Below are 22,609 nucleotides of genomic sequence, written 5' to 3'. Positions count from 1 at the left end.
TTATGCTAAAAAAAAAAAAAAATCACTGTCCTATAGCAGAATGTAATGCGTAAGTTAGAGACCTGGATTTCTAAATACAAAATGAAATGGAATAGGAACAAGAGGATATTTTCACTTTTGAAGGAAACTGTCAAGAATGAGCATGTGGATTAAAAAAAAAAAAAAAAGGAACAAAGTCTGGACATGCAAGCCAACATGCACACTGTTGTGTGCTGGGGATTGAACCCAAGGCCTTGTGCTTGCAAGGTAAGCACTCTACCAACTGAGCTATCTCCCCAGCCCTCAACAGTCAAAGGGTAATAGACAAATCATTCCCAGAATTTGAAACCCAGGAGAATCACCAATTTATAATCAGCTAGTAATATTACTTTGAATTATGAAGCTAACACTGACAATTAAGAGAAAAACTGACAAATCTGCAATTAGTATAGGCGATTTTAACATCTTATTTTTAAAGTATTGTTTTAGTTGTTGATGGACCTTTATTTATTTATTTATATGTAGTGCTGAGAATCAAAGCCAGTGCCTCACACACAAGCTAGGAAAGCACTCTACCACTGAACTACAACCCCAGTCAGCAACATATCTTAATCATAAACTGATAGTTCATACAAAAGTATTAAAGCTATAAAAATTTTGATCAGTAATATTTATATGTTGATCTAATCAATATAAATAGGACCCTATACCCAAGCAAAAGAGAATATACTTTCTTTTGAAGAGTTCATAGTACACTCACCAAAAGTAACCATTTACCATGTCACAAAATAATTTCCAATAATTGATATCTTAAACAATCCTATCTTTTAGACACATGAAATTGAATTAGAAATATAACAAAAAGATAGTGAAAAGAGTTTTGAAACTTTAAGATTCACTCCTGGTTAAAGGGGAATTCACAATCAAAATTACAAAATACTTAAAAATGAACTACAAAGTATCTGTAGCTATAGCCTAACTTGTAGTAGGACTTAACAGTAAAATTAAGAAACTTAAATACGTTTAAAAATAAGAGTGCTATATATGGTGGTGCATGAATGTAATCTCATCTACTCAGGAGAATCACAAGTTTGAGGTCAGCCTGGGCAATTTAGTGAGACCCTTGTCTCAAAAAATAAAAAGGGGTTAAGGTCGTAGTTCAGTGGCAGAGCACCTTCCTATCACATGTGAGGCACTGAGTTTGATGCTTAGTACCACCTAAAAATAAATAAATAAGATAAAGGCATGCTGTGCATCTAAAACTACAAAAAAATTTTTTAATTAAATAAATAAATGATAAAAAGATCTGGGAATGTCGTTCAGTGGTGTGCCACTGGGTTCAATCCCTAACACTACAAAAATTTTAAAATAATGTATATATATAGATATATATTACATGTATATGAAAAATTAAACATAAAGTCTAAAGTATTGAAAATAAAATTATTATAATTAGAAACTCTGGAAAGTAGAGGTCCTCAGTTCAATTCCAACAACACTTTTAAAAAAAGGTAGACAATAAATATGAAAGAAGAGTTGAATAAAATAAATCTTTGAGAGGAAAAGACTAATGAAACAGGTAAATCTCGATCATGAACAAAAAGAAAAAAAGACAAAAGGTCTGGGGATGTGGCTCAGTAGTAGAGTGCTTGCCTAGAATGCATGAGGCACTGAGTTAAGATCTCCAGCACCCCAAAAAGGGGAAAAAAAAAAAAAAGTACACTAAAAGACAAAAGATAGAAGTAAATGATACTGAACAAAAATTGTGATAAAACTAGAAATACAGGGCTCAGTGGGAGAGTGCTTGCATGTGAGGCATTGGGTTTGCTCCTCAGCACCACATAAAAATAAATAAAAATAAATAAATAAATAAAGGTATTGTGTCCATCTGCAACTAAATGTATTTAAAAAACTAGATAAACAAGAGAGAGAAAAATGATAATAATAGAAAACTATGAATGTTTTACTAATAAACTGTGGAGTTTAGATGAAATAGATAATTTTTTAGAAAACTATCATATTATCAAAAATAACAACACACTCTATTAAGAATCTGAATTAAATAATAAAAAGAAACTACATGAATAATCAAGTATCTTCTTCCAAAAGACAAGAGACTCATAGAGGTTTGGGGTTTTTTTGTCTGTTTATTTAAAATTTTTTTAGTTGTAGACGGACACAATACTTTTATTTATTTTTATGTGGTGCTGAGGATCAAACCCAGTGCCTCACATGTGCTAGGCAAGTGCTCTATCACTGAGCCACAACCCCACGCCAAGACTCATGGAGTTTTAAGTACAAGTTATGCCAAACTTTCAAGAGCAGATAATCTTTATCGTATATAAACTGCTTCAAAGACTAGGAAAAGATTTTATTTTATGAAGCTAAAATAACCTTGAGAGCAAAACTGAACAAGAAAAGGAAATCATAGATCAAGTTCTCTCATAAACAAAGAAGCAAAATCCTTTTAAAATGTTAACAAAATGAATTCAGCACTGTAGTTTTCAAAAATTCACAACCAAATAGAATTATACTAGAACTACAAGGATAATTCACTATCAGGAAATTCACTTATGTACAAGACCAAAGACCATCTTAACAGAAAAGGATAAAAAATTGTGTGCCCATATCAATAGCTACAGAAAAGGCATTTAACAAAAATAAGCAATCGCAGCAAAAATAAGTGCTTCTATAAGGTACAGCTGAGGCACAATTCATCTAAAAGTAAAGCAGTTGATTAAAAATCTCCATGATTCTTTGAATTTTTAAAATTTTATTACTTCAACTTCTTTCTAGTTTGTAAGACAATGAGGCACATCGCAAATTACATTTGTGCTATTCCTTCTTTGGGAATACTGAGTGAAAGCCTCGATTAATATCTCCTCTAAACTGATACAAAGTTCTGCCTGGATGGTGAGGGATGGACTATAAATTCTCTGGAAGATCAGGTGGCAGAAGGAATATAAATTTGGAAGCCACGAGACCACCAATGAAGACGCTTATCCTGCCACTTATCTAGCTGACTGACATTGAATGTGTTAAAATTTGTCAAACTTCAGTCTTGAAATTGGTATTTTTAGCAATACATAAGAAAATGAAAACATATCTACTTGGTTCAATAATAGGTGTGTGATAAATATGAGTTCCCCTGGCACCTTGAATTCTTTTCACTTATATGATTTTGATTACTCTGCAGACAATGGAAACTGAAGTATTACATGTTTATAGTTTTATATGTGTATTTCTTTTTTAAAAACAAATTTTAGTTGTCAATGAACCTTTATTTTATTTGTTTATATGCAGTGCTGAGAATCAAACCCAGTGCCTCACACATGCTAGGTAAGACCTCTACCACTGAGTCACAACCCCAGCCCATTAAATGCTTATTTCTTAATCATGGATAATATACAAAGTAAACCAAAGATTCAATCTCTGTCAAGCTGTTCAGAACTCTTCTGCAAACTAAGAGAATGACTTGGTTCTTATCAAAAAGATTCAAAACTTCACAGATCATTTCATTTGAGAAAATCTGTGCAAAACAGTAATGCTCGACTACATTTAATGTGGCAAGTCCAAAGGTGAACTATTTAAAGCTGGAGTGCTTGCTTGCCCTAGGTCAAAAATGCAACAGGACAGCTGGCAGATGTGAATGATTACCTTGCAGACACTTGATCATCCACACCAATAGACAAAAATCTTCTCATATAATAACAATGGAAAGGATCACAGAAAACAAGTTAACCAAAACATTAGAAACACACATTAGCTCCTGACAGAGACTAGTGAGTGATATGATTAAAAAGTTAATTCTAAAAAAAAAATTTGGTGCACTTCCACCCACAAACGTTTAAAAATACAAATTACATCACAATTCGTTTGAGTGCTCAAGATCAAAGTAAAGAAAAAGCTAAATATAAGTGCTGGTGAGCTAAAAATGTGGCACTATTACTTCAGGTCTAAAAGATCAAAATTAAGTACAAGCATGTTTTAATCATTTAAAATTTTTTCTCTTTTTACATTAATACAAATTATGGTAAAATTTTATAAGTATATGCCATTGTTGTGCTTAACTGAAGTTTAAGGATTAAAAAAAGGTAATTTCCTAGGAAACATGATTAATGGCAATCATGTAGCAATGTTACCTTTTCATGTAGTATTTTTGGAACATTATTTTATTCACGAGGCCTACACATTTCAATGTTTCAAAAATAATCCAAGCTGGTAAATCAATCCAAGTTTTGATGATTTCAAGCAGACTGTTCAAAACAGCACTGAGGCAGAATGTGACAATACTTTAGAGTTCTAAATAAAACTGTCATTTGCCTGCCAACAGGCAACACACACTATGCCCTTTTCAAGGAGTTTATATCATAAGAACACCGCCTTTTGATATATTCAGATGCTGAATAATCTTGGCCAGGGTCCAAGAACTGCCTTCATTATTCATTGCTGCTCCACTGCAGAAATAAAGATGAAATTCCATTGAATACTGCATAGGTAATTTTTCAAAGGCAAATAAAATTGCCATAAATATTTCCCACTTAAAAGGATTCAATTAGAAGCAAATCCACACTGACAGAAAATGAATCTGGTAGGTTTGACATATAACATTTTCCTTCAATACAGCACTAGAACCTACTATTCATTATGTATTTGGCTATGAATTTTCCTGTAAAACCCCTTACATGTTGTCATTCAACAGCTCACAAAATGCAAGGCTTTTCTACTGCCCAATTCTAAATAGCTATACCAAGCTTTCAAGGACCTTCATCAGTTGGCACAATCTACCTTTCTAAGCTTCTTTCCTAGCACCCCACCATGACTAGTCTTCACAGTCCACCATGACTTGCTCATGCCATTCATTGCACCCATTTTCCCTTCCACGTTCTCTGTTCTCCTGAATCCCACTTCCTACATAAGACTTTTTTTTTATCATTCTTACCTCTAATGATAGCTCTTTTTCTCTGCATTCCTATTAAGTCAGTCTGTATTACAGCTTTTAATTTGAAACTTAAAATTTGTTTAAAAAAATTCCTCTGCAGCAGCAGTTTCCACCTTTGTGTCTCCATGATACACAGAAAAATAAAATTCACGTATATGACATGCCCCATATACTCCTATATATGTTTCTGGGACTGGGTACAATTCCCAACCAAAATAACTATAATTCCACTAATTTCTCTTCCACTAAAGAAAGCATAATAAAAAGTAAGAGAATATACTATACTTCAATGAGAATTTAAAAAGGAAAAAAAGTAAGCAGGAATGAGAGGGATATTATTAAACATGTGACTCTGAACATGCTCAATATACTTTTTAAAGTAAAGCACTAGTAAACTTTAGTTCTTTATTACTGTTAATAAATTACTTGTAACAGATCTCATAAGTGATCTTTCATTATATACTGGTAAGACTTGCTATTCTATATAGAATTTACCAAGGTAGACAAATAGAAAGCAGTAAATAATTAACCAGTGTGTCTAGTCCATTGATCAATTAATTATACATAAATATTAATTACTGCTGTAGCTGGAGGATGATGATGATAACAATGACAACTGATAAGGATGATACAAATGCAAACATGGAGTACAGGGGTGACTATCCTGCTGACAAAGGAACTCTAAGGAACAAATGACTTCTCTTGGGGTGAGCCTAATTAATATTTCAATAGTACAGCGTGGCTGCTGCACTCCTGAAATTTATGGCGATCAGAGCAGTTTCTATGACAATCATCATGCAACAGTATACCTCTTGTGCAACACCGTGGCTATTATTTGCAATCTTGGGTAAAGTTAGTAAACTGTGCACTTTATCTGCCTGTGCAGTTGGAGATAAAATAACTTCTGCTCCACCCAACAAAAAGCCTTTCAGTGACAGTATAAATCTTGTTCTTTATTAAAATGGTTTTCTTTTACAATAAGGTATCTTTTGAGCATTGTAAATCCCTCACAGAAAATTACCATTCAAATTCAGGTTGAATATCCTGTACTCAAAATGCTCAGGATCAGAAATGTTTCAGAATTCAGAGTGTTTTGGATTTGGGATTTCTGGATTAGCTATGCTCAATTATTTTTAACTGATATTAACTCATTTTCCAAAATGCACTTAATTTCCAGTCATACAAATAGTCTATGATTTGATTTTGAGAACCCTATTCCAAAAATGTCATATCCTTCTCTGAGAAATCTTTAAATATGTATCAGATAGTTTAGGTATAAATTTATCTATAAGATAAATCTATTTATCTGTTCTCTGTAGCCCTAACATCCTAACATTCTAGGAAGAAACTGATTTAACAAAAAATATCTAAAACTGATTTTCTTTGTTACTGTTGCCTAAGCAGTCACTATTTAGAAATCCTTGTAAAAGAAAAACTACAGAGGAAGCTTAGGTCAGCCATGCCCTGGAAACATCTAAACATCCAGCAAACAGTCCAAAAGAATGTCCTACTCAATAGTTCCAAAGATGTCATTAATTGTTTCCATCTGTTTCCCTCTCTGTCCCCTCCCCCCTACAAGTCAAGTTATCTACTGTTTTCTGCTTCATTTGCATTCTACGAAAAGCAAGAAAAACATAAAGAACCATCATGTTTTAAACTATACAATAGTTATTTGCCTCCAAATCTGTTTGATTACCACAACTATATTGTTGCTTGTACTCTACACTGTTTTCAAGTAACATGTCAAAGTGTGGCATATTAAGTTATATACTTTTTAAGTAAACAGCTCAGAAAATTTTTCAGTTGTTTATAATACACTATTTTTCCCAGATTGCCCATGGGACCAAAGATTTTCTCCCACGGAACAATAGAGGTTCAAACCTCCGAATGGTTTCATCCATTCAATATCTTTACCTAAACAAATTGTATCAAGAAAAGTTATACAATGACTTTATAATCCTATCTTCCTTCCACATTTATTGGCTAGAATTCTCTTTATCAACTAGGGCTACTGGGCTACTCTGAAATAAAATTTATACAGGAAAGGAAGAATGAATGCATAATCTTTCCTTTAAATTACCAATTACCAGAGTAAGGGGTTGGTGCCCGAGTTGCCACCAAGGGTGAGCAAATAAAATTTTGTTTCATTTTATACTTACCTACTCCTTTGAAGACTTAATCACAACAAGGGCATACTCCTCTTTAATTTGTCTAAGTCTCCAAAGAAGCCTATGAGAATACATAGCATATTTCAAGGATATGTCTCTAAGAATGAGCAGAAATGAGTTTCCTGACAAAAATCCATTTACCAAATTATATTTACAGACTAGGATATCAGTATTAATAAAAGAGTAAGATATTTTTCTTTTTTTTTTTTCTTTAAACATCTGAACTCTTTGTAATAACAAAATAAGAACAGCCATGGTAGCCTGCATCTGTAATTCCAGCTACTAGAGAGGCTGAGGAAGGAGGATCCCAAGTTCAGAGCCAGTGTGGGCAATTTAGCAAGATTCTGTCTCAAAATAAAAATTAAGAAAAGGGCTGAGGATGTAGCTCAGCGATAAAGTGCCCCTGAACTCAATCCCCAGTACCACAAAAAGAAAAAAATAATACTTTTTTTTTTCAGTATCCAAAATCATTTTAATGATTATCTGTATTGAAAGAAACTTTTTGGAAGGTTATCTAGTGCAACTAACTACCTGATACTGAAACTTTCTCTTCACCATCTCATCATGCTCTGTACCTTCTAGAGGGTTAGTAGCAACCTGGAATAATCTACAACTGTTATTAGTGTAAGGAAAATGCAAGTTTAATTATATGTTTAACAAACACCATACTATTCACCTTAATATTATCATGGTGATGGAATGGCAGATAAAGTAGGCTTGAGCTGGAGGAAACATTGGAAGTCATTAAGTCCAATGAAGGAAGAAAAAGACGCACAGAATAAAATCTACAAAACAGATGTTGCCAGTACCTTATTCCCTGACACATGAATTAAAAGAAACAGTTCCACAGAAATACCCACTCAAGATAGAACTAAGACATCAATGACTAAAATTTTTGCATCTATTCAAAACACAAGGAAGATAAAAAATAAGAACATTTTAGTTTTATTTAAAATTGTGATATATAACCTACATACAGAAAATTACATAAAACTATAATATGAAGAGTAATTATAAAACAACCACCTCTGTAAACTCATCACTTAAGAAATAGAACACTGTCGGGTGTGGTGGCACATGCCTGTAATCCTATCAGCTCGGGAGGCTGAGGCAGGAGGATCCAAAGTTCAAAGCCAGTCTCAACACAGGTAAGGCACTAAGCAACTCAGTAAGACCCTGTCTCTAAATAAAATACAAAATGGACTGCGGATGTGACTCAGTGATTGAGTGCACCTGAGTTCAATCCCCACTACCACCAACACCACTCGCAAAAAAGAAATTATTATTAACATTATTAACATTAGAAGTCCCTGTATGCCTCTCCCTGAGTATTAACCTCTTCACGTCTCAGAGATACCACTACCCTGACTTTGGTGACCATTATTTCCTTACTCACCTTTATCTTTCTACCATATAAATAGGCATCCCTAACCACAGTTTATTTCTGCATATTTTTGAACTTTAAATAAATGGCCTATTTATCTATCACTAATTTCCTTCAATTTTTTTTAAATTTTTTTTATTTGTTCTAATTAGTTATACATGACAGAATGTCCTTCGAAATTTTGTAAGATTCATTCGCTGCTTTTTAAAAACAAAAAATTTTAATTCTTCAGATATTTTAAAGTAAAAAACTCTTTTTTATTAATACTATTAATATTCCAATTTATGACTGTACCATGATTGTTTTAATTCATTCTCCTATAGATAGATCAGTGAGGTCATCTTGACAAAAGATATAAATATTTTTATATGAATTCTAGTGTGCATATGCATGCATATCTCCAGAGAACATACCTACAAATGGAGATGCCTATCTTCTTCTTTACTAATACCAAAGTGTTCATACCAATTTATATTCCCAACCAACAGAGGTCCAACTGATTGTTCCACGACCTTATCAATAACTGACATTATCAGACTTTTTAACTCAGGAATTTATTTGCACTTCCTCCGTAGCTAATTAGATAGATCACCCTTTTAAGTATTTTTGGCCATTTGGATTTCCTCTCTCTTTTTTAAGTGTTTATTCTAATCCTTGGAGGTGAATTGCTTTACTAAATTTATTTAATAGTCTTGTCTTCTAGGAGTTCTACTCTTTTTTTGTGGGTCGGGGGGTCTCTTTCATCAGTCTTCACTTTGAGGACTTGACTAAAAGTACCTAACACCAATTACTAAAATGAACATAGTAGAAAAAAGAAGTGTTCAAAGACAAACTTGACATTTCAATTGTAAACATAAACTGTGTATTTTTTTAAAAGTTATTCCTGGAATCAGTTACTTTTTCTAACAAAATTATTCTGTCAGGCAACAAAATATTTTAATTACTCACTTAATAAATGCTGGTGGCATATCTCTCTTCAGTATCTGATCCTCAGTGGTTTGAACAGTCTCTTTTCCAACCTACAAGACAGAAAGGTTCATAATTCACACATGTATATAACACTGAAAGAATAGAAAACAAAATGTTAACAGTAGTTGTATTAATGCTTAGGAAGTTTTGAGTAAATTTGGATTTGCATTGCCTAGTTCTCAATTTTTAAAAATGTGGTAATATAATTTTTTAATTTAAAGAGTTATATTAAAGTGTTCTCTAAGCTATTTTGGTATAATTATTTCCTAGTTGAAAGTTAAATAATTATCTGTCATTTTCCATGAATTTTCAAAATAGTAATGGTAAAGTTTTTTAAATGTATTCACTCCCAGCACCACAAACATGAAATCAAAAATTATCAAAATATTAAAAGTCACATTAATCAGATTATATATGTGTATATATTATATCACAAATGATACACCTCCTCCCTTTCTTCAAGATAACTCCTATGAGGGGTTTGGATATCAATTTCTCTTCCATTATGTCATGATTATAAAGTACTCCACAAGAAGTAAACTCTAACATAGTAAATGATGAAATTTACCCATTTTGTTGAATTACCCAGGAATGCTAAATCACAAATTTAAATGACATTTGAATGCAGAAACCTGTGAAAAAAATTTTTGGTTACTCCTGTGAAATTTTTTAAATGAAGATTGGAAAGTATCTCAATCCCATTTAGCCACTTAACTTTTGAGTCCAAAGAAGAAAAAAAATGGAGTAAGAAAAATTCCTAAATGCACAATAAATCAGCTAAATAGAACAACACAATAAACCATTCTTAGGGAATACAAGTCATGCATAAATTAGTGAATACAAGTTTTTTCTCTCAAGCTAATAGCTCAGAAAAAGCAACACACACACTACTGTGTAATAGCCAGTACTTCTGTAGACAATAGACTATCTGTATCACAATAAAAGCCTTTCAAATCAGCAGCTGGTTCTCTACAGTTTCTCAGATCAAGCATGACAGAATATTTCCAGATGTACTGTTCACTATATTTTCCAGCTGAAACAAACCATTCAAAAAACTGTGGGTCACCATTTCATGAAGTAAAAAGATGAAGTTCAGCCTAGAAGTCACTGATTCATATTAAGTATGAAAAGCCTTGTGGCTGGAGTTGTGGCTCAGTGGTAGAGTGCTTGCCTCGCATGTGTGAGGCCCTGGGTTCGATACTCAGCACCACATATAAATAAATAAAAGATCCACTGGCAACTTTAAAAAAAAATTTTTTTTAATGTTTCTTTAAAAAAAAAAGAAAAGCCTAGACAGATACTCACATATAAGATACATGGAGCTTCTTTTCATGTGCGGCAGGGAGACGAGAGACACAGAGAATAGGGAGGGAAGAGAGATGAGTTCTTCTTAAATCTCCTTTAAGAAGAAACATTTATTGAGCAAAACTACAAGTGCCAGGCACTGTTCTAGAGACTGGGGATAGAGCAGAAAATAAAAACAGGTTGCCTGCCCTGGTGGAACTTATATTCTAGTAGGGGTAGACAGAGTACATGAGTAAAAAATAATAAAATTCCAGATAATGGTAAGGGTGATGTCACAGAGTAAGGGGTAGAAATAGAGGGAGTCTACTTTAGAAAGAGTAAACAAAGCAATCTTCCCTAAAGAAATAACATCAGAGCTGAGACTGAAGCTAAGAAGAAATCATTCATGCAAGAGCTGAGAGACAGCACTTCAGAGGAAGCAGCAAGAAAAAGGTCCTGTGGCAGGAAAGATGGGGCACACTTAGGAAATCTGAAGGAGGCCAGAGAAGCCTAGGAAAGAAGGGAAGTGCCATGTGGTGATGAGATCAGGTAAGAAGGCAAGAGCCAGGTCACAAGGAGCCTTTCAGCCCAGGATGAGGTTCTGAAATCCTTTCTCAGTACAACAGCAAAAGGAGTCCTAAATAAGAAATTGATATGATCTGATTTTGCTTTTAAAAGATGGTTTTGCCTGTTACATGGAGAACTTACCTAAGGGGGCAATTAGAAGGATACTGCAATCATCCAGGGGAGAGATAGGGTGACTTAAAACAAGACGTGAAAATGGAAAAGGAAAACAAGAATAGAATTATATCTTTTAGGAGAAAGAACCATTATTACAACTTGTTTTTGGACTGGACAGGTTAGAGGATATGGAGTAGACTAAGATGAAGAAAATTAAAAATGACTTCTAGGTCAATTAAATGAAATGTCATCAAAAGCAGCAACACTGAGGCAGGTACGGTGGTGCACACCTGTAATCCCAGTGACTCAGGAGGCTGAGGCAGGAGGATCAAGAGTTCAAAGTCAGCCTCAGCAACTTAGTGAACCCCTAAGCAATTTAGCAAGACCCTGTCTCTAAAAAAAATATTTTAAAAGGGCTGAGTATGTGGCTCAGTGGTTAATCACCCCTGGGTTCAATCCCCAGTACCAAAAAAAAAAAAAAGCAGCAATAAGGGAAGGTTGATATATGGCAAAGATTTATCATTAGATAAACAATCATGATCACACCAGGCAAAACCATTAAAATAATTTTTCAAATAGCAAATACTGTCCCCAGTATAAATAAGTAAAAAAGGAACTATATTTAATTACTTTATGCCTCTTTTGCAAGGAGAGGAGTAGGTAGGGAAAGAGAAGAAGATAATAAAAGTATGCTCAAGTGCTACTTATTTAGAAGCTACTTTTAAGTATTTAAATGACGGACACTAAATTCGATTTTGTTATTCTAAGCTGCATTTATACTTGTAGTGATAATATTCAGAGTCATTCTAATTCTGAAAACACTCAGTCTAGAATTAGGTTAGGTATGATGAATGGCCCAGTTTTTGAGGTACAACACATAAAACATAACTATGAAGAATGAATGTCATTTTCACTTTGGGAATTGATTTTTGGTGGTCCTGTCCAATAGAACTTTCTTTTAGAATGGAAATGGTTCTATTTAATCTCTATTGCCCAGTACAATGGCCATTAGCCACATGGCTAGTGCAAATGATGAACTGAATTTTCGCTTTTATCTAAATTGCTACATGCGGTTATCATTTGAACAGCTCAGATCCATGGAACCTTCACTATCTACAAAGTTGGTATTCTTTTCTCTAGACTCTTCCTTCTTCTAATTCATTCTTCACAGTTGCTTTACCAGCCTTCTTTTATGCCTTTGCTGTATGGTATCTTCACAAAAGGAGCTAGTCCTGCAAAGGTAGAAGTTGCTGGGTGAAGAAAAGGATCAGACAGACAATCCTATCAGAAAGAATAGCAAAGACAAGGGTTAAGTCAGATGTGTTTGAGTACATGGTTTACTAAACAGGCTGGAGTGGCTTCAGCAAAGGAAATGAGGCTAGAAAGGAAAGTTCAGTGTGCCAGAGAAAGGCTCTGTATATTAAGTGACTGCATAGAGAATTATGTTTCCTTGACCTGCCCATTTATTAAAGGATTGTCATACTCTCTTCTGAATCTTGACAAATCAGTGTTCTATTGCTGAAATCACATCAATAACTTCTGAAGAAGCCAGTTCCTAAAGATATACCAGAAAGGTACCTCCTAATTTCTGAACAAATGGCAAAGCCTATCTAGGAAAATCAGGCAGTTTTGAAGTCATCGATCAAGAGATGTCAGGAAATATATTTTCCACCTCTCTCCCCACATCCTCAAAATGGAAAGTTTCTATAGCACCCATATTTCCCAAATAAAAATAAAGTAGAACAAACAAGAAAGGGGTTAATTCACAAAATGCTCTGTTAACTGGCATGGCTTGTGGGTAAATGTTATTCCTTCAGGTCAGCTTGTAATGGTGAAGTATAAGATTCCCAGCTTCACAAGCAAACAGATCAGTAAAAATCTTAACTAATCTGTCTCAAAACCTGTGTAGCAAAAATACCTGGTCTATAAAGCCAAATGTTCATACATACTGGAATTTGGTATTGTGGTTTCTTATTCTAGTTTAGCTAATAAACAACTATGTAATTTCAAGTAAATCATGTAATTACTCAAATATTTCTCCTACTACTTTGTGATCTCTCTAGGTGTCTTCTTATCCATTGTGGGTTGGCCAAACCACCCTTTAGCTCTGTAAAAAGGAAAGAGACGTTTAAACTTGTCTTTTCTACTTTAAGTTTCCATTTACTTATCTCAAAATTCTTGTTGGAACAAAGCAATGTATAAAATGATTAATACGGAGGACCAATGGTACAACACTTGATTAGCAGGCACAAGGTCCTGAGTTCTGATTCCGTGCACCACAAAATAAAATAAATGATTAATAAGTACAAAATTTAGGGCTGGGGTTGTGGTAGAGCACTTGCCTAAAATGCGTGAGGCACTGGGTTCAATCCTCAGCAACACATAAAAATAAAATAAAGGTATTGTGTTCACCTACAACTAAAACAAAATATTAAAAATAAATAATTACAAAATTTAAAAGCTCTTGATTCCTATGCATTTTGTTAGATTTTACAATTATGGATTCTACTAAAGTTAATGCTTGAGATTTTTTGCCTTAAATTTTATTCTTCTGAAAAAGACCAATAGGTTAAAGAGTTTAAAAATGCAGGGAAAGAACAACAAATAAGTCTGAGTTATAGTCTAAGTTCTGAACAAGTTTTCCATTTAAAAATAACCCTTTCAGAATAATCTAATTACTTTTAAATTTCATTTCACTGCAGAGAATTCAGATTTGTTGTTTCTATTCACAGACAAAATTATTTCTTTTAGTTTCTTCTGCAGAGAATAGACTAACTCTTAAGGCCTGATTCTATTCAACCCAAAGAATAGGCACTAAGTGCCAACAGTGGTGTCCACTAGGTGGTAGGAAGAGAATGAGATAAGAAATAAAACATCTTAGACATATAAACTGAAATAATGGTAGAAAATGAGAAAGAGGCCTAGGGGCATTTTCAGGGGACTTGGCAGGGAGCCCTGTTTCTTTTGAAGAGTTCTTACTTTGTTCAACAGTTAATTTAAATATCTTTTGTTCAACGTGTGACTTTAGTTCAAAACTATGTAAAAGGGCTTTTGTCTTCTGCTGTTGTTATTTTTTCTCCTTCCATCACAATCTACTCATTTTGATTCAGAAATTTGGTTTCTTTCCAGGAAAAAAAAAATAGCCCCACTGGTTCAGGTTACTACCTGGACTAAAAAATATGTTGACGTAGATGCTTTCTTAGCTAGACCAGATTTAAGAAAACACTAAGACAAAACGCGGTAAGGAGGACTTCTGTTACGAATCTGTACAGTGTAAATGGTAACTATTAGAAATTATATTAAAAGGCAGTAGGGAGATTTCATAATGTTTTTAAACAACAGGTTCTTGACAAATTTAATCAAGAGAATACATATAATTAAAATGTAAACCTTTACAATATGACAATCTATAAGGCCAATTAATTATGATCAATTGATTGTAATCGGACATGGGAATGTGCACCTATTCACCTGTACTTACCTTGGGTACATCTTATGGCATTAGTCTTAGGCTGATCAATCCATTACACTAAAGGATCATTTTCACAGCAGCTGTGTCTATTACCAGGCACAGGCCATTCAAAGATAATAGTGGATATGACCTACCATCAATATTGTTTTCCTATAGTAGTGATGGATTTGCAATTCATCTACTCCTTTGCTGATATCCTTTTTTATATGATTCGCAGATGGTCAGCCAGAGTCAGGTGTTTAAGAGGCCAAATGTCCAGAATATCTGGCACTCTCTAATCCACTCTGATTTCCAACTCATTCATTTAATCAAGTACTTGCTGAATACTTCTCTGTGTGTTAGGTATTGTGTCTTCACTATGGGATGCAGATATAAGAGTGAATGATACTGTTCTTGCCTTTCACTGACAATGCTTAAAAAGTAATTGTATGCTCTAAATGAATTATACCCAAGTTTCAGACCTTTATCAGTGAGGTATATGAGGTTTCACAGAAGAAAAGAAACTCTAGGGAGGCTGAATGAGAATTCTCCAGGAGAAATGGGATTTGATGTCAAAAGGAGGGCTTTCGAGTGAGTGGAGCTATATATATGAAAGCATGGCCAGTTTAAGGAACATAGATAAACATGGCAAGAACACAGGGTACTGGTGGAGAGGAGGTATGGAGATGAAATGAAGCTGGAGAAGCAGAAAGGGGTCACACTGTATGCAATGCAGTGCACTTAGAATTTATCTGCTAAGAAATGTGAAATTATTTAATGTGTCTCAGCAAAGGATACTATTAGGTTTGAATTTCAAACAGAAAAATTCAGCAGCAAGAATGGACCAGAGTGAAGAAAACTAGAAAGACAAGTTAATCTAGTTCATTTACTCAACCAACAAAGAATTTATATAACATACAAATTACAATTAATAGTGAATAAAACACATATGGCCCCTGATCTCATGGAGTTTGGAGTCTTAGCAAAAGATAAAGATGAACTAAAGCTGCAGCAATATGGATAGAGATTGAGACAGATAAAGAGATGCATTTACATGATACGTACTCCATATGGAAGGTGAAAGAGAAATCTAGGTTGACTCCCTGGTTCCTCACTCAAGTGATTGGGTCAATAGGTTATACAAGAACAAAGTCAAATATGGAAGAAAAGAAACTGACACCAGGATGTTCCAATGAAGATGTCCAATAAATAACTGAGTTGATGGTTCCTCAATTCACTTCCCTGACTAGAGAAATGGATTTGAAAGCAAAAATCAGGTGGTTCTAAAAGTCAAGAACAATAAATGAAATCACAACCCAACAACAAAGCAAACAAACAAACAAAAATAGATAAGCAACTCGTTAAAGAACAAGCTGGTAGCCAGACACCCCTGTAATCTTGGCTACTCAGAAGGCTAAAGCAGGAATATTGCAAGTTGTAGGCTAGTCAGACTATTCAGCAACCCTGTCTCAAATTAAAACTAAAAAGAATTAAAAGGCTGGGAGGATTTTTAATTGGAAGAGTACTTCCTAGAATGTGTGAGAGTTAAATTACCAGTTCCCAGGGACAGGAAAAAAAAAAAAAAAAAAAAAAAAAAAAAGCTGGTGATAAGAACTAAGAAGGAAATGTTTGAGATGGGTGTAGGAGGAAGAGTATAGTTATGTCACAAAATCCAAGTAGGAGTTTCAAGAACAGTCAATAGTCAACTGCCAGAAAGAGGTTAATAGTTTTTAGTATATGCATAGGTATGCAACCACCACAATCAATTTTTGAACATTTTCACCACCCCCAAAAGAAACCCAGTAACCATCAGCATCACCATGCCCCTCAGTTATCCTCAAACCTTCTCCACCTCCACCAATATAAGGCAATCATTAATTCACTATCTGTCGCTATTGATTTGCCTATTCTGGACATATGATATAAATGGAATCGAACAATATTTGCTCTTTAGTGACTGGCTTCTTTCATGTTGTAGCAACCATCAATACTTCATTTCTTTTTATTGCCAAATAAATTCCATTGTAAGGTTATGCTACATTTTGCCTCTCTGTTCATCAGTCCATAGACATCTAAGTGGTTTTCACTTTCTTGTTCTTATGAATATGCTGCACTTAGTGTATAAGGTTTTATATAGACATGTTTCCATTTCTCTTGGTTATATACCCAGGTATTGAATTGGTGGGTCATATGATGCTATTGTTTGGATGTGCTTTGCTCCTGGAATGTTTCATGTGTCAGAACCTTGCTCCCCATTATGATCATGGAAGATGGCACAGAAATCTAGTTTTGGTGCTGGTGTGAACCTAGGGCTTCAGGAATACTAAGCAGGTGCTCTACCACTCAGCTACACCCCCAACCTCAATGGTATGGAATCTTTAAGAGGTGGGACCTCCTGGTAGTCCTTGGATCATTGGAGGCATTGCCCTCAGAAGAGATCAGTCTCCAAGTGTGAGTTCTTTACAGAGCATGTTGCTATAAAAGCCTGAGCCTGACTAAGGTCCCCCTCTCTCCCTCCCTCCCCACCTCCCTCCATATCTCTCTCTCTCTCTCTCTCTCTCTCTCTCTCTCTCTCTCTCTCTCTCTCTCTCTGCCTTTCTATACTGACATGTGATCTTTTGCTCCCTGACATACTAACCTCGTTCTGCTTGAGGTCCTCACCAGAACCTGGACCCCAATGAGACATCCGATCTTGAACTTTCAGCCTCCGAAACTGTGAGCTAATAAGCCTCTTTTTCTTCATAAGTTGTCTGCCTCACATATTTCATTATAACAACAAAGAACTAATGCATATGGATGTGATGGTTCTATGTTTAACAAGGAAATGCTAGACTATTTTCCAAAAAGGCTGCACTATTTAACATTCCCATCAGTAAATGCATGTGAGTTCCAATCTTTCTACATACTCAGCAACACTTGCTATTATCTGTCTTTTTTATTATAGCCACTATAGTGAATGGTCTTTATTTGCATATTATTGATAGCTAATGGTGTTGGGCACTTTTAAATGTGCTTATTGATCACCTGTACATCTTCTTTGGAAAAAATGTCTATTTAAATTCTTTGCCTATATTTTAAATGATTTATCTGTTTCTGAAAATATATTTCCAGGTTGTGGGTTGTCTTTACATTTTCTTTCTTTTATTTTTAATATTTTATTTGTTTTTTTTTTTTAGATACACATTACATTTTATTGATGGTGGCACTTGTAGCAGAGAAGTTCTTAATTTTTATGAAGACCAATTTATCTGGCTTTTTCTGTTTTTGCTTATGTTTCTGATATAAGACTTAAGAAGGTTTTGCCTAACCCAAAGTCATAAAGACTTACGCTTACATTTTATTCTAAGAAGCTTCTTTTTTTAACTCTTATATTTAGGTCTCTGTTCCATTTTGGATTCATTTTTGTGTCTGGTATAAGGAATTATGCTTACTTTAACAGAAGAAAAACCAAGCATATTGATAGATTAAAGGAAAAGAGGTAAGAAACCAGAGATTGGTTCTGAAGAAGGACCATGGAGAGTTTGTAGGAGCATAATTTGGAGAATGGTCAGAGAGACTCATCTTCAACAGGAAGATCACCTCTACCACAAATAAAAGGGGTAATGGGGGAAAAGACTGGAGATAGAAATGTAACTCTGGGTGATGGGCATATCTACTGGAGAATTTATAAGGCACATTAGCACATTTAAGGATCTGTAAGGAAATCTGTTTAATTTTGTTTAATCCACCATTTTCCAAATTCATTTGACCAAGAATTCTTTGCCAGTAAATATTAATCTATGATGAAATTAGAATTTGTAGGGCATTCTTAGGAAACAGTAATAAAGGTCAGGAGCTGCAAATTATATGTCCTTTGAACAGAATTTAGGACAGGGATGGTTTTTGTTTGGTCCAGACTGTTTTTTTAAATCAAGTTATTTCACAGGGATCCCAGTTCCTGGCATTTCTTGAAATATCAGAAGACCAGGCCACACTGGATCTGCATTGCAGCAAGAAAAAATAATTGCTGGAATTCAAATATTCCTTATGGAAATATAATCCCTGTACCACTCATTCCCTTAACATCCAGCTCATTTCACTCATCTACTTCATCACCTGATCCCCCTATCTAGGTTTGCCATTTCCATACAAGCAACCCTCTCAATGTCTAGACAGTGAAATTTTTCAGTTCAGAAACTCCTTTCTCCAATTCCTCCCTAAAACATTTTATCTAATAAAATTTTCTATGCAAAACTGTGAAGTATTTATGTCAGAAGTAACAAAGGGGAATATGTAGACCAAGTATAACACCCAGACCCTATTTTGTTTGACCTGCACAGAAGTTTCACATTAAAAGGAAATCAAAATTTCTTGACTTCCTTGAAAATTAGGAAGATCTGATAACATTAGGCTCAAGTATCTCCAAATGAAAGCAATTAGCTGGAGATAGTAATGTCTTCAGCTAGAGCCTACATTTTTAAATTTACTACAGTCCATGCTACTTCCCCGAGTCTTGATTCACTCATTGCCTATTTGGCATGGGAGTTTGTGCCACCTCATTCAACAAATAAAATTCAACCTTTCTCATCTTACCCCTCTGCAATAGGTACCAGAGATTGAACCCAGAGGCACTCTACCACAGAGCTGCATCCCCAGCAGCAGCACCCCCCACACCTTGTTTTCTTCCCTCCCACTTTGAGACAGGGTCTCACTAAGTTGTCAGAGCTGACCTCAAATTTACTATCCTCTTACCTCAGCCTGCTGAATAAAAAGGCTTTATGTATGTATGTATGTATGTATGTATGCATGTATTTATTGATTTTGTGTGTGTGTGTGTGTGTGTTTACTGGGGATTAAACCCAGGGCCTCACGTGCCATGCATGCTAAGCAAGTGCTCTACCACTGAGCAATATCCCCAGTCCAAAACGAATCAATGTTAATCAGCACAATGCATTAACCAAGCTCCCCAATATCATGAATGGTAAGTGAAATTTTACTTAGCCTCAGTTATTTCACTAATGACGAAATACCCCACTCTCCTCCATATATATATCCACGCAGAAAACAATGACTGAAACAATACGGGAAAAATCATGCAGAGAATATTTATTTTCTTTTTAATCCCTCTCTGTACTTTACAGATTAATTTTTTAAAAATATGCATTGCCTTCATAATCAGAAAAATACAGAAAAGATTCTAAAATCTATCAATAATATTCTTGGTAAATAACAATTTATAAAGTGATGAGAAACCACCAGTGCCTGAAGATTCAAATTTTGACCAATTCCAAAAAGTTAATCTGTATGTACATCGATGAGAACACAATCACATGGTTTCAACAGATGAACCACGTTGGTGGCAAGTTCTAATGTCAACAAGCTGATTTGATGCCATGTTGTTTTCCTAGAGTTAAAGTTGAGCCGACTCTGCAGCAGCTGTTTATTTTAACTGAACACTGAGATTGAGTGTATCAATTAAAGCTAGATAAATGTTAGCAGAGCAGACTTGCTTACCAGATCCCTATTTAAGAAGGTACTGTGAAAAGGCTTCTAGTCTAAAATACTTCATTCTCTCCCTCAACTCAAGATTTTTCTGCAGACTTTACAACCACTTATGCTTGCCTTCTGGAGAGCCAATAAATAAATAGGAAAGCAAGTCATCAGCCCAGAGAATGTCCCATCACTGCCCACTCTCTCCCAAACTCCCTCAAAGAAACACAAGAGGAGTTCCTTTCATTTCAGACTGAGAACCGTTGAATGAAAAAGAATGTGGCAATCTACTTCATAGTCTTCAGTTTTATTTTATTTTATTTTCTTCATTTTTAGAAATGAGACTCAGAGAAATTATTTCTCTGAGAGTTACTGAATTTGAATTTGAATCCAGGCTTCTTGGCTCCATTTCCTGTGTTTCAAGCACACTCCTAACTTGCAAGCAAGATATTGACTAACATTCCCATACTCATGTAGTAACATATCAAATCCTCTTTAAAGTGAGTTAAACCTATTTAAACCAATTTCCATACCGGTTTCAAACATATATAAGCAAATGATACATAACATAAATATCCCCCAACTCCCACCCTTTAGTCCTGCCTTCACTGACAGGAAATTAAGCAGTTATAATGGGAACATAAAAGGATGTTTTTCACTCCTAATCTCCTGTAGTTATTTCCGACTTTCTTAGTTATTGGAACAAACACTTAAATGAGAATTCAGTATTATTCCCACTAGTTATAACTAAATAACCATTGCACATTTATAAGTATTGATAGGGAGAAAAAAAATCATTGGATGAGCTAAATATAATCTTTGCAAATGCTTCAGATAGAGAGCTGATTCTTTAGGGAATTTGTGACTTCAGATCTGAGAATTTTTTTTTTTTCCCTCATAACCATGATATACAGTGACTGGCACAAAATAACTGCTCAGAAAATAAGTGTCTACTGAAATAAGTGAAATGATAAAGACAATTAGCAAAGTAAGTTAACATTTAACATAGTCAACTTCATATCTGCCCACACATTTTTTTTTTTTTTTAAACATCTCCATTCTTTCTAATTCCTAAACAATTAGCTCAGGAAAATCATCACTATTTTATTTTCATTATATTTTCAATATACCTACAAATTCTAATACTCTTATGACTGTATTAAGATGACCAGCTAGGCAGGCTGCCATGTGCCATTAGAAAAACTGATAAAAGCAAGAAAAAAAGGAAAGCTAAATATTGCCAAGAGCAATTACGCTGACACTACCACTGGTCCTATCTCATGTGTGATTAAAAAGAAAGGGAAATATTAGGTATGAATATGCTACAACTGTCTAGACCATTAAAGAATCCCAGAAGTTCCACCAGAATCAAAACAGTGTAAATCTTCTTCACTGCTCTCAAACCAAATCTGCTTTTTTCAAAGAATTATTCCACAAAACTTTAAATGTATTCTTATTTTTTGTTGTATTTTCCCCCTATTGTTTTAATAGCTAGAATTGCAAACATGCTTTTAAAAAAAAGTTTTGGGCTGGGAATATAGCTCAGTTGGTAGAGTGCTTGCCTCCCATGAACAAGGCCCTGGGTTCAATCCCCAGCACCACCACCAAAAAAAAAGTTTTAGTTACAAAAGTGCAGAAATGCAATTACATTGTAGCTTTTGTAGATAAACCTGGACATGTACCCAACCATTTATAACATTGTCTCTATGGAAAAATAACTCCAAACAACCAATTTATAAATGAACTTTTGAAAAGCAACCCATTTTCATGTTAGGAAAACTCCTCTTCCCCATCTGGAAGGTAAAGAATAATGGGAAAAAAGAGTTGGGGCTTTGGAATGAGGAAGTCTCAATCTCATCTCACTCTGTTATTACTAGGTTCTATGTTCTTGGCTAAGTAACGATCTCTTTGAGCCTCAGTCTCTGTCCTAGTAAAATGGAAAAAGTAAGATCCCTCAGGGCTAAAGGATGTAATACACATGTAAATCACCTGGAACAGGGCCTGGCAGATGACAGGTGCCAAATAAACATAAGTCCCTTTTTCTTTTTTCTGCCCTTACCAGTACTTACTTGATTTCATTTTTCTCCTTAATTTTTTAAAAATTTTAATTGAGTACATGCTACAAGTCAGGAACACTTTATTATCTCATTCAAACTTTGTAACAACTTCAGGAGATAGCTACCATTTGCTATCCCATTCTACAGAAAAGAATCATAGGCCTAAAAATCACTCAGAGGTCTTCACCACAGCAAACCCATGTTCTAATTCTAGACTGGGAGAAG

The 22,609-nt window shown here is 34.6% G+C and overlaps 1 protein-coding gene across 4 annotated transcripts in view; it reads right to left on the bottom strand.

Moving 5' to 3' along the window:
* Positions 1 to 22,609, bottom strand: part of Vcl (vinculin) — a 103,628-nt gene that overhangs the window by 59,675 nt on the left and 21,344 nt on the right. For all 4 annotated transcript variants that reach the window (XM_047553712.1, XM_047553713.1, XM_047553714.1 and 1 more), the window contains exon 2: positions 9,422 to 9,492. In XM_047553712.1, coding sequence (XP_047409668.1) covers positions 9,422 to 9,492 — 71 coding nt within the window. The remainder of the gene's footprint in view (positions 1 to 9,421; positions 9,493 to 22,609) is intronic.

This window comes from Sciurus carolinensis, chromosome 5, assembly GCF_902686445.1.
Source record: "Sciurus carolinensis chromosome 5, mSciCar1.2, whole genome shotgun sequence".
Classification (NCBI taxonomy): Eukaryota; Metazoa; Chordata; class Mammalia; order Rodentia; family Sciuridae; genus Sciurus; species Sciurus carolinensis.
This window is presented reverse-complemented; position numbering and strand designations above follow the sequence as displayed.